The 13,513-nt window shown below is 47.8% G+C and overlaps 1 protein-coding gene across 2 annotated transcripts in view; it reads left to right on the plus strand.

The window, feature by feature from the left end:
* The window catches only part of MXI1 (MAX interactor 1, dimerization protein), a 127,088-nt gene that overhangs the window by 98,324 nt on the left and 15,251 nt on the right, over window positions 1-13,513 (plus strand). For both annotated transcript variants that reach the window (XM_033942124.1, XM_033942125.1), the window contains exon 4: window positions 4,243-4,357. In XM_033942124.1, the coding sequence (XP_033798015.1) occupies window positions 4,243-4,357 (115 nt within the window). The remainder of the gene's footprint in view (window positions 1-4,242; window positions 4,358-13,513) is intronic.

The following is a 13,513-nucleotide window of genomic DNA, read 5'->3' on the forward strand; positions in this document are numbered from 1 at the left end:
CTTGGGCTTCGAGATCAACTTTCCAAAGTCCCATCTTCAGCCCACCCAGTCTCTCCCCTTCATAGGGGCTGTCCTGGATACCATTCAACTTCGAGCATTCCTTCCTCCTCCACGCTTACATGCTCTCCTTCTACTCTGCCAGTCAGTGTCTTCTCGCCAATCCATCTCAGCGAGACACATGATGGTCCTTTTAGGCCACATGGCATCTACAGTTCATGTGACGCCTTTTGCCAGACTACATCTCAGGATCCCTCAATGGACTCTGGCATCTCAGTGGACTCAGGTGTCCGACCCGTTATCTCGTCACATTGTGGTCACTCCTGCTCTACGGCAGTCTCTTCTCTGGTGGATGACCTCTTCGAATCTATCCAGAGGTTTGCTGTTTCATTCTCCTCCCCATCAGAAAGTTCTAACGACCGATTCATCGAACTATGCATGGGGGGCCCATCTGGATGGTCTTCGCACTCAGGGGTTCTGGACCAGTGCGGAACGACTCCATCAAATCAATCTTCTGGAGCTCAGGGCCATCTTCAATGCTCTCCAAGCTTTTCAACATCTGCTTCACGACATGGTGGTCCTTATTCGCACAGACAATCAGGTCGCCATGTATTATGTCAACAAACAAGGGGGCACGGGCTCGGCCCCTCTTTGTCAGGAAGCTCTTCGAGTCTGGGATTGGGCGGTTCGCCACAACACCTTCCTCAGAGCAGTCTACATTCAGGGGAAGGACAACGTCTTGGCAGACAAATTGAGTCGTCTACTTCAACCTCACGAATGGACGCTCCACTCCGACCCCCTTCATCAGATCTTTGCTCAGTGGGGGACACCTCAGATAGACCTCTTTGCAGCCCCCCACAACTTCAAGCTGCCTCAATTTTGCTCCAGGATCTACACTCCTCATCGCCTAGAGGCAGATGCTTTTCTGCTGGATTGGAGCAAACGTTTCCTATATGCGTTTCCTCCTTTTCCTCTCATTCAAAAGACTCTAGTCAAATTGAGATTAGACCATGCCACCATGATTCTGATTGCTCCTCGGTGGCCCAGACAACCTTGGTTCTCCCTTCTACTTCAACTCAGCAGCAGGGAGCCAGTACTTCTTCCAGTGTTTCCTTCACTACTCACTCAACATCAAGGTTCACTACTTCATCCCAATCTGCAGTCCCTCCACCTGACAGCTTGGTTCCTTTCAACATAACTCCTCACCAGTTCTCTCAAGCAGTGAGGGAGGTCTTGGAGGCTTCCAGGAAGCCTGCTACTCGACAATGCTATTCCCAAAAATGGACTAGATTCTCTTCCTGGTGTATTTCCAATGCCACGGAACCTCAGCGAGCTTCCCTATCTTCTGTATTGGATTATCTTCTACACCTGTCCCAGTCTGGCCTCAAGTCTACCTCTATACGAGTCCACCTGAGTGCTATTGCGGCTTTCCATCAGCCTCTACAAGGGAAACCTTTGTCTGCTCATCCTGTGGTTTCCAAATTTATGAAAGGACTTTTTCATGTCAACCCTCCTCTCAAACCTCCTCCTGTGGTTTGGGATCTCAATGTTGTCCTGTCTCATCTTATGAAGCCTCCGTTTGAACCTTTCAACACGGCTCCACTCAAGTATCTCACCTGGAAGGTGGTTTTTCTAGTGGCCCTCACGTCAGCTCGTCGGGTCAGTGAGCTTCAGGCCCTAGTGGCGGATCCACCGTTCACCGTATTCCATCATGACAAGGTGGTTCTCCGTACTCATCCAAAATTCTTACCTAAAGTGGTCTCTGAATTTCACATCAACCAATCCATCGTGCTTCCGGTGTTCTTTCCAAAGCCTCATTCTCATCCTGGGGAATCTGCTTTGCACACGCTGGACTGTAAACGTGCTCTAGCTTTCTACTTGGATCGCACAAAGCCACACAGAACTGCTCCTCAACTTTTCGTCTCCTTTGATCCAAACAAGTTGGGACGACCGGTATCGAAGCGCACCATCTCCAACTGGATGGCGGCTTGTATCTCTTCCTGCTATGCCCAGGCTGGATTATCCCTTCCCTGTAAGGTCACAGCCCATAAGGTCAGAGCAATGGCAGCCTCTGTAGCCTTCCTCAGATCGACACCGATTGAGGAGATTTGTAAGGCTGCCACTTGGTCCTCGGTTCATACATTCACCTCTCATTATTGTCTGGATACTTTCTCCAGACGGGATGGACAGTTTGGCCAAACAGTGTTACAAAATTTGTTCTCTTAAGTTGCCAACTCTCCCACCATCCCATTGGGGTTAGCTTGGAGGTCACCCACTAGTGAGAATACCTGCCTGCTTGTCCTGGGATAAAGCAATGTTACTTACCGTAACAGTTGTTATCCAGGGACAGCAGGCAGCTATTCTCACGTCCCACCCACCTCCCCTGGGTTGGCTTCTCAGGCTAGCTACCTGAACTGAGGAGACGCGCCCGGTACATCGGGCGGGAAGGCACTGGCGCATGCGCGGTGCGGGCATCTCGAAACTTCTGAGTTTCTTCAAGCAAGACATGCTTGCAAGATGTCCGTATCGGGGCTCTGTCGGATGACATCACCCACTAGTGAGAATAGCTGCCTGCTGTCCCTGGATAACAACTGTTACGGTAAGTAACATTGCTTTTTCAGTAATGGATATGCAGAGAAGTTAAATTAGCACAAACCTGAAACTTGTCGGCAGTAACACCAATCATCAAGACTTCAACCTGGAAATTGGTACGACGAACAAGGTGTTTAAATTTGTAGACAATACAAAGTTATTCAGAGTAGTGAATATGCAGAAGGATTGCGAAGACCTGCAACTTGACATAAACACGTTAGAGAAATGGGCTGCGATATGGCAAATGAGGTTTAACGTGGATAAGTGTAAGGTGATGCATGTCAGTAACAAAAATCTTATACAAGAATACAGGATGTCCGGTGCAGAACTCAAGAGAGACCCCCCCAGGAAAGAGTCTTGGGAGTACTGGTAGACAAGTCAATGAAGCCGTCCGCGCAATGGTGGAGGCAAAAAGGGTGAACATAATGCTAGGAATGATTAAGAAGGGGATCACAAAACGGATCGGAGAAGGTTATCATGCCGCTGTACCGGGCCATAGTATGCCCCTACCTGGAATACTGCATCCAGCTCTGGTTGCCATACATGAAGAAGGACATAGCATACTACTCGAAAGGGTCCAGAGAAGTGCGACTAAAATGGTTAAAGGACTGGAGGAGTTGCCGTACAGTGAGAGATTAGAGAAACTGGGCCTCTTCTCCCTTGAAAAGAGGAGACTGAGAGGGGACATGATAGAAACATTCAAGATAACGAAGGGAATAGACTTAGTAGATAAAGACAGGTTGTTCACCCACTCCAAGGTAGAGAGAACACTCTCTAAAGTTAAAAGGAGATAGATTCCATACAAATGTAAGGAAGTTCTTCTTCACCCAGAGAGTTGGAGAAATCTGGAACGCTCTTCCGTAGGCTGTTGTAAGGGAAAACACCCTCCAGGGATTCAAGACAAGTTCCTGTTGAACCAGAACGTACGCAGGTAAGGCTAGACTCAGGGCACTGATCTTTGACCTAAGGGCCGCCGCAGGAGCAGACTGCTGGGCAAAATGGACCACTGGTCTGACCCAGCAGCAACAATTCTTATGTTCTTAACCCTGGCTACTGTCCATTCATATATCTTTGATGTACATTGATAATTCAGTCATCCTACAAGCACAGAACATGTGTTGCATTGTTTGCAGCGGTGTTTTTCTTGGACATATTAAATAGCTAAAGGAAAACAGGTTTGTAGTTGGAAGTAATTGTTCATGGAGAAGATAAATAGAAAGAAAAAGGGTTCAGCCAGAAGCATTGTGTGTTTTAAGAACATGGGATATTGTACAGGGAATTAAGGCTACTATTCATAGGTTTCAACTGTTTGCTCATTCAACTCTATTTTACTATGTTTCACAGTATATGGGAGTATGTGTGTTTTACACTATTTAAGAAAATGTTTAAAAATGGCAAAAGTCCTATAAATTGAGTGCAAAATATACATGTTATAAAAACAATTGAGATTTAACTTTCAGAGATTTGTGGCCAAAGAGCATCTTTAAATTTGGATTCCTAAAAGTTGGCATTAAGTTGAACTTTTTATGTGGTCGAACTTAAGACTGTTAATTCAACTTGTAAACATGTTCATTAGTTTGTAAACAGTACTATTAAGACAGCTCTACATAAATAGGAAGAAAGTCTATTTAAAAAGACTCTTCTTCTTTCCAGGCGAGCTCACCTGCGCCTGTGTCTAGAACGTTTAAAAGTGCTTATACCATTAGGACCAGACTGCACCAGACATACAACACTTGGGCTCCTCAATAAAGCCAAAGCACACATCAAGGTAAGAACTGATTTTTTTTTTTTTTTTTCCAAAAACATCTTTCAGCATCACCTACAGTATCTCTCATAACATAATAACAAAAATTAATCTGGTACTTCAAAATTAATAGTTCCAGAGAAGAGGGGGTGGCTTAAACAAAAATCAGATTGGTTTGAGTACAACTGATTAATAATGACAAATAGGATTTAAAAGATTTGAATGGTGGCACAGGGTTTCTGATGAAGAAAACTAGTTATTTACTGAAAAGTTATGAAAGTCCTTCTTTCTGTGTTTTTCTTCCCACTTATTTGTGTATTAAAAGTACTTAAATCATCAAATGTGCCCATATAGTGATGCATGCATATATACCCAACGCACAAGAGGTATCTGAGATTTGTTGTAGGGTTACACCATTGGCAGAATTCTTTGTGACTGTGTAGTGCAGAATTCAGCTGCGTGGCTGAATTCCTATGAGCATCGGAGCTGTTATCCCAGGATAAGCAGGCAGGTATTCTCACTAATGGGTGACGTGATCCAATGGAGCTCCGATGCGGATGCCTCACAAGCTGACTTGCTTGAAGAAACTCGAAGTTTCGAGTCGCCCACACCGCGCATGTGCGAGTGCCTTCCCGCCCAGAACAGGGCACGTCTCCTCAGTTCTTACTTTTTCGCGGAGCCGAGAAGTCCGTCTTCGACTCTCTGCGTGAAGTGATTTTTACTTGTGCCTTCTTTAGTCCGCGGTTTTGGGTTCTTTTTCTCAGAATCGCTGATTTTTGTCGTGTTTCCTTGTTTTAAAAAAAAAAATTTCTTCCGTCTGTTCGATTGGGCAGGCCACGTGGCCGCAGCCCCGCGGCTTCGATCTTGCGGCAGAGCTTTTTCAGCCTGTGTCCGGCTTGCAACCAGTTTTAAAAAGTGTTCCAAGTGTCAGCGCGCGATTTCCTTGACGGACACTCATCGACGCTGTCTTCGGTGTCTCGGGCCTCAACATCTACCAAAATCGTGCCGGCCTTGCTCAACACTTAAGTCCCGGGCCTTCAAGCGTCGTTGCATATTGTGGGGGCAGCTTTTCAGCATGGAGTCCTCGATGGATCTTTTGTCCTCGAAGGGTGCTTCATCCTCGACATCGCCCGAGGCTCCCCAGGCTTCCACATCTTCTGCTCCAAGCCTCATCAAACCTGTCTCTTCAGGTCAGGTAGCACAGCAGCCTATTCCCCCGGTGGTGCTTAAAGTGCCCAAGGCTTCTAAGTCCAAGCACTCTCACACTGCCTCGAGGGAGATCGAAGCCCGTGCAGGTGGTCCCGTTGAAGACGTGGATCCATCCTTGCCGGCTTCGTTCCAGACCTTATTAGAGAAGCAATTCATCCAGCTCTTTACTACCATGGGGCCGAAGCTTCTCTCGCAAATCCAGCCTCGGCATGCGGAGGTCTCCCACGAGGTCGAGCCGCCTCCTGTGCCTCAGTCGTTCGCACACTCTCTACAGGGAGCAGAGTCTCTGTGAGTATCTGGTCTGGCATTTCGGCATGCATCGCAAGGAGCAGAGTCTTTGCCCCTGCTTCCATTCTTCGAAGCATTCATCCAGGCATGCCTCGCCTCATCGGAAGCTGCCTTTTGTTCAATATTCCCCAATATCTGCTTAGACCCTTCCGCTTCCGGACCTCGAAGACCCGGTGGGTTCTTTTTCTCCATCCAGGTCTCCTTTTTCAGTGGAGCACGCTGCCTCGACATCCTCGAGTCCCTCTCGAGGCCAGGCTTTAGCAGATCAGCTGTCTTTTTCGTCTTTCCTAAGTCAGATGGCTGCTGATTTGGATATTCAACTTGACACTGGATCTAAATTTTCCAAGGAGTATCTCGAGACCATGCATCTCCCTCAACCTCCTGCTGAATCCCTCAAGCTTCCTCTTCACAAGCTTTTGGATCAAACCTTTGTCCGCTGTCTGGAAACTCCTTATTCCATTCCGGCGGTTCCAGGCAAACTGGATTCCAGATACAGAACTGTTCATCACAAGAGGTTTGACATTGCTCAATTATCTCACCAATCCCTTCTGGTTGAATCTTCTTTGAAAAGAAATCACCCTTCTCAGGTCTGTGCCACTATTCCTCCGGGCAGGGAGGGCAAGACGATGGACAGATTTGGTCGTTGCATCTTCCAAAATTCTATGATGACCTCCAGAGTCCTCAATTATAATTTTCATTTCAACACCTATTTTGAGTTTTTTCTCTCCATCCTTCAGAAGTTCATGCCTTATTTGGATTCTCGTGTGCAGTTTGAGTACCAAGAAGTTCTTGCATCCTTGTCTCAACTTCGGCTGCAGCTTCTTCAGTCCTCCTATGATGCTTTTGAGCTGTCTGCTCAAGCTGCTGCTTGCTTGGTGGCCATGCGGTGTCTGGCTTTGCTCCGTACCATCGACATGGACCCTAACCTGCAGGACCAGCTGGCTAATGTCCCCTGTGTTGGCAATGACCTCTTTGAGTCCATTGAGGCATCCACCAAGAAGCATTCGGACCACGAGAAGTCTTTTCAATCCATTCTTCGTCCAAAGCCGAAGCCGGCTCCTCCTCGCCCTTCACGCCCTCCTCTGATTTACCAACGGCGTTATCCACCAAAACAGGCTCCTGCCATCCATCAGCCTGTCAAGAGGCAACATCCTCAGAAGCAGCAGAAGCCTCAGCCACCTGCTGTACCCAAGGCTCCTCAGCCTTTTTGACTGTCTCGCACAAAGCAGAACCTCAGTCGTTCTGCCTTTTTCCGTTTTTTCCCCCTATCGGAGATCGTCTCCATCATTTTTACCACCGATGGATGACTATTACCACCGACCTCTGGGTCCTTTCCATCGTCAGGGAGGGATACTCTCTTCAGTTCCATCAAGTTCCTCTGGAACATCCTCCAAGAGAGTATCCTTCCAACTCGACCCAGACCGCCCTTCTTCTTCAGGAAGCTCAAGCTTTGCTCCAGCTTCGAGCTATCGAGCCCGTTCCTTTGGCTCAACAGAACAAGGGTTTTTACTCCCGGTACTTCCTTGTTCCAAAGAAGGCAGGCGATCTGCGTCCTATTTTGGAACTCAGGGTGCTCAACAAATTTCTAGTCAGAGAAAAGTTTTGCATGTTGACCCTAGCAAGCCTGTATCCCCTCCTCGAGCAGAACGACTGGATCTCAAGGAGACCTACACACATATTCCCATCCATCCGGCCTCCCGTCCATACCTCAGATTTCGGGTGGGAAATCTTCATTTTCAATACAGAGTGCTCCCTTTCGGTCCGGCCTCGTCGCCCAGAGTCTTCACCAAGTGTCTGGTGGTGGTGGCCGCTGCGCTCAGGAACCATGGTCTGCAGGTGTTTCCCTACTTGGACGACTGGCTCATCAAGGATTCCACGTCTCAGGGAGTCGTCCTAGCGACCCAACGAACTATCTGGTTCCTGCAGAGTCTGGGGTTCGAAATCAACTTTCCAAAATCCCATCTCCAAACTTCTCAGACTCTTCCTTTCATTGAGCTGTTCTGGATACTGTCCAACTCAGAGCATTCCTTCCTCAACAACGTCTGGAAGCTCTTCTCCGTCTTTGTCATTTGGTCTCCTCTCGCCCGTCCATCTCGGCGAGACATATGATGGTTCTTCTGGGTCACATGGCCTCTACAGTGCACGTGACTCCTTTTGCCAGACTTCACCTAGAATTCCTCAGTGGACCCTGGCATCTCAATGACCGCAGGTTTCCGACCCTCTGACTCGACACATCCAGGTCACACCTGCGCTGACACAGTCTCTTCGCTGGTGGATGCTCTCTTCCAATCTATCCAGAGGCTTACTTTTTCACATGCCCCCTCATCAGAAGGTTCTCACGACCGATTCTTCAACTTACGCTTGGGGGGGGGGGGCTCATCCCGATGGTCTCCGTAATCAAGGCTTTTGGACCAGTACGGATCGTCAGTGTTACATCAATCTCCTGGAACTCAGTGCGATTTTCAGTGCTCTCAATGCTTTTCAGCATCTGCTTCACGACCGTGTATTCCTCATTCGCACAGACAATCAAGTCGCCATATATTATGTCAACAAGCAGGGAGGCACGGGATCTGCCTCCCTCTGTCAGGAAGCTCTGAAAGTTTGGGATTGGGCAATTCGCCACAACACCTTCCTCAAAGCTGTCTACATTCAGGAGGCGGACAATGCCTTAGCGGACAACTTGAGTCGTCTTCTACAGCCTCACGAATGGACTCTCCATTCCACGCCCCTTCATCACATCTTCTCACAGTGGGGAACGCCTCAGATAGACCTCTTTGCAGCCCCCCACAACTACAAACTGCCTCAGTTCTGCTCCAGGATCTACACTTCTCATCGCCTCGAGGCAGATACTTTTCTTCTGGACTGGATGAATCTCTTTCTATATGCGTTTCCTCCATTTCCTCTAATTCAAAAGACGCTGATCAAGCTGAAGTCCGACCACGCCACCATGATTCTGGTTGCTCCTTGGTTGCCCAGACAACCCTGGTACTCCCTTCTACTTCAACTCAGCAGCAGGGAGCCCTACCTTCTACCAGATTTTCCCTCTCTGCTTACGCCGCATCAGGGATCTCTGCTTCATCCCAACCTGCAGTCTCTACACCTGACAGCTTGGTTCTTCTCAACATAGCTCATCTGCAGTTTTCTCAATCTGTGAGAGATGTTTTGGAAGCTTCACGGAAGCCTACTACTAGACAGTGCTATCACCAAATATGGACTAGATTCTCTACTTGGTGTTTTTCTCATGATAAGGAGCCTCAACTTTCCTCCTTATCTTCAGTTTTGGACTATCTATTGCACCTTTCTCAGTCTGGTCTCAAGTCTACTTCGATCCGAGTCCATCTTAGTGCAATTGCTGCTTTCCATCAGCCTATTGAAGGGAAACCTATTTCTGATCATCCTGTGGTTTCCAGATTCATGAAAGGACTTTTCAATGTCAATCCTCCTCTCAAACCGCCTCCAGTGGTTTGGGACCTCAATATTGTTCTTGCTCAGCTGATGAAACCTCCATTTGTGCCAATGGACAAGGCTCACTTGAAGTAACTCACTTGTAAAGTGGTATTTCTCATTGGCCTCACTTCTGCTTGGCAAGTCAGTGAGCTCAAGCGTTGGTTGCGGATCCACCTTTCACTGTGTTCCATCATGACAAGGTGGTTCTTCGCACTCATCCGAAATTCCTTCCTAAAGTGGTCTCGGAGTTTCATCTCAACCAATCTATTGTACTTCCAGTGTTTTTTCCAAAGCCTCATTCTCATCCTGGAGAATCAGCTCTTCATACTCTGAACTGTAAACGTGCTTTGGCATTCTACTTGGAATGCACCAAAACGCACAGAACTGCTCCTCAACTTTTTTGTCTCCTTTGATCCGAACAAGTTGGGACGTCCTATCTCTAAGCGTACCATCTCCAATTGGATGGCGGCTTGTATCTTTTTCTGCTATGCCCATGCTGCATTTCCTCTTCACAGTAAAGTCACAGCCCATAAGGTCAGAGCAATGGCAGCTTCTGTGGCTTTCCTCAGATCTACACCTGTTGAGGAAATTTGTAAAGCTGCTTCTTGGTCCTCAGTTCATACCTTCACTTCTCATTATTGTCTGGATACTTTCTACAGACGAGATGGACAGTTTGGCCAAACAGTATTGCAAAATTTATTCTCCTAAATTGCCAACTCTCCCATCATCCCACTTTGGCTAGCTTGGAGGTCACCCATTAGTGAGAATACCTGCCTGCTTGTCCTGGGATAAAGCACAGTTACTTACCGTAACAGGTGTTATCCAGGGACAGCAGGCAGCTATTCTCACATCCCACCCTCATAGAAACATAGAAATAGACGGCAGATAAGGGCCACGGCCCATCTAGTCTGCCCACCCCAATAACCCTCCCCTACCTTTCTCTGTGAATAGATCCCACGTGTCTATCCCATTTGGCCTTAAAATCAGGCATGCTGCTGGCCTCAATAACCTGAAGTGGAAGACTATTCCAGCGATCAACCATCCTTTCAGTGAAAAAGAATTTCCTGGTGTCCCCATGCAGTTTCCCGTCCCTGATTTTCCACGGATGCCCCCTTGTTGCCGCGGAACCCTTGAAAAAGAAAATATCTTTTTCCACCTCGATGCGGCCCGTGAGATACTTGAATGTCTCGATCATGTCACCCCTCTCTCTGCGTTCCTCAAGTGAGTACAGCTGCAACTTATCCAGCCGTTCCTCGTACGGGAGATCCTTGAGTCCCGAGACCATCCGGGTGGCCATTCTCTGGACCGACTCCAGTCTCAGCACATTCTTACGGTAATGCGGCCTCCAGAATTGCACACAGTATTCCAGGTGGGGCCTCACCATGGATCTAAACAATGGCATAATGACTTCAGGCTTACGACTGACGAAACTCCTGCATATGCAACCTATGATTTGCCTTGCCTTGGATGAAGCTTGCTGCACTTGATTGGCAGTCTTCATGTTCTCACTGACGATCACCCCTAAGTCTCGTTCTGCTTCATTTCTTGTTAGGATCTCGCCATTAAGGGTGTAAGTCTTGCATGGATTTTGGCTGCCCAGGTGCATGACTTTGCATTTTTTTGGCATTGAAGCTGAGTTGCCAGGACCTAGACCAGCACTCCAGTAGGAGTAGGTTGTGCATCATGTTGTCAGACATTGAATTTATGTCTGTTGTGCTTTTGCCCACTACATTGCTTAGTTTGGCGTCATCGGCGAATAATGTTATTTTACCTCGCAGCCCTTCTGCCAAGACTCTTATAAAGATGTTGAATAGGATCGGGCCCAGGACCGAACCCTGCGGCACTCCACTAATTACCTCCGTCATTTCGGAGGGGGTGCCGTTCCCAACCCATTTTGTCAATGTGTCGCCCAATCCTATAGAACTCATCTTGCTCAGCAACCTGCGGTGTGGTACGTTATCGAATGCTTTACTGAAGTCCAGGTATACGATGTCCAGGGACTCCCCAACATCCAGCTTCCTCGTCACCCAGTCAAAGAAGCTGATCAGGTTGGATTGGCAGGATCTCCCCTTAGTAAATCCATGTTGACGGGGATCCCGTAGCTTCTCCTCGTTCAGGATCGTATCCAATTGGCGTTTGATTAGAGTTTCCATTAGTTTGCACACTATTGATGTGAGACTCACCGGTCTGTAGTTTGCTGTCTCCATCTTGGAGCCTTTCTTGTGGAGTGGAATGACGTTAGCCGTCTTCCAGTCCAACGGGACGTTACCCATACTAAGGGAGAGATTGAAGACCGCCAAGACATCACACAACTCCCTGAGCACCCTGGGGTGTAGGTTGTCAGGCCCCATTGCCTTGTTAGCCTTAAGCTTTGATAGCTCGCAGTAGACACCGCTGGGTGTAAACTCAAAATTACTAAACGGGTCATCTGCGTCAACCCTTGTCTGTAGCTGAGGGCCAAGTCCTGGTGCCTCGCGGGTGAAGACTGAGCAGAAGTATTCATTTAACAGTTGGGCTTTTTCCGAGTCTGCTTCTACATAGTCTCCGTCTGGTTTCCTAAGACGTACTATCCCGCCTGAGTTCTTATTTCTGTCACTGATATACCTGAAGAAGGATTTATCTCCTTTCTGGATGTTCTTCACTAGAGACTCCTCCATGCGGAATTTGGCCTCCCTAACTGCTGTTTTGACGGCTTTTGACTTGGCCAGATAGACTTCCCTAGAGTCCTGTTTCCCTGATTATTTGTAAGAGATGAATGCTTTTTTCTTCTCCTTGATGAGGTCCGAAATCTTCGCAGAGAACCACTGTAGCTTATTGTTCCTTCACCGTTTACTTACTGATTTAACATAGCGGTTTGTTGCTTCTTGTATGGTGGCTTTCAAAGTCGATCACATTTCTTCCACGTTATCGGTTTCTGCTTGGCTTTGTAGCGCCTGGTGAACGAAGTCTCCCATTTCTTTGAAGTTTGTGTCCTTGAATTTGAGGACCTTGGTCAGTGTGGTAGATTTAGTGAAACCTTTCCTGAGATTGAACCATACCATGTTGTGGTCACTGGAGGCCAATGTGTCGCCCACCGAGACCTCTGTGACACTTTCTTCATTGGTAAGTATCAGGTCCAGTATTGCCTGATCCCTTGTTGGTTCCAACACCAGTTGCCTGAGTCTTGCTCCCTTCATAGAGTTTAATAGCCTCCTGCTGCTGCCGGAAGCAGAGGAAAGCGTGTCCCAATCCATATCAGGCATGTTGAAGTCACCTAACAATACTGTGTCCCCACGCAAGGTGATATTCTCTATATCTCCGATTAATTCCATATCTAGGTATCCTGTTGTCTTGGGGGTCTGTATATTATGCCAAGATACAGGCATTTGTCCTTCCCTCTGGCCAAATTTACCCAAAGGGATTCCCCAGTGTAGTGGACATCTGTGATTCTGGTGACCTTAATGTCATCTTTAGTATGTAATGCTACACCTCCTCCCATTTTGCCCTCCCTATCCCGGCGAAGCAAGTTGTAACCCAGTATGACCATGTCCCACCCGTGGGAGTCCGTGAGCCAGGTCTCAGATATCGCCACCACATCCAGGTCGGCATTCCTAATTTCTGTTTCTAATTCTAGGATCTTGTTTCCCAGACTGTGGGCGTTTACGTACATAGCCCTCCATATTGTATGTTTGTTACGTCTCAGTGGGGATGTTCCCGCTTGAGCTACTTGGACACCTTTAGCATTATTCGCATGTTTTGTACTTTCCCTAGACCAAGAGTTATAACGTGCACCTATCCCGGACTCCCCAGACTCAGAACTACAGTATGTTCCTATCCCAGACTCGGAAATGTGTGTACCCTGTGGGGGTATTCCCACTTGGGCTACTTGAACTCCTTTAGTACAATTTGCAATGTGTGTTCTCTCGCTGGACCCAGAATTACAATGTGTACTCCCTCTAGACCCAGAATTACAATGTGTACTCCCCCTAGACCCAGAATTACAATGTGTAAGAACATAAGAACATAAGCAGTGCCTCCGCCGAGTCAGACCATAGGTCCATCCTGCCCAGCAGTCCGCTCCCGCGGCGGCCCAAACAGGTCACGACCTGTCTAAATCACCAGAAGGGGCCCCCATGCTGCCTTGGTTTCCCTTCCTAGCCCTCTGGTCTTGCACATGCACGACCTGGGTTTCTATACTTATTTTCTGGTTAGCTTTCTCAATATCCCATGATCCCTTTATCCTTCAGGAATCCATCC

This window comes from Geotrypetes seraphini, chromosome 4, assembly GCF_902459505.1.
Source record: "Geotrypetes seraphini chromosome 4, aGeoSer1.1, whole genome shotgun sequence".
Classification (NCBI taxonomy): domain Eukaryota; kingdom Metazoa; phylum Chordata; class Amphibia; order Gymnophiona; family Dermophiidae; genus Geotrypetes; species Geotrypetes seraphini.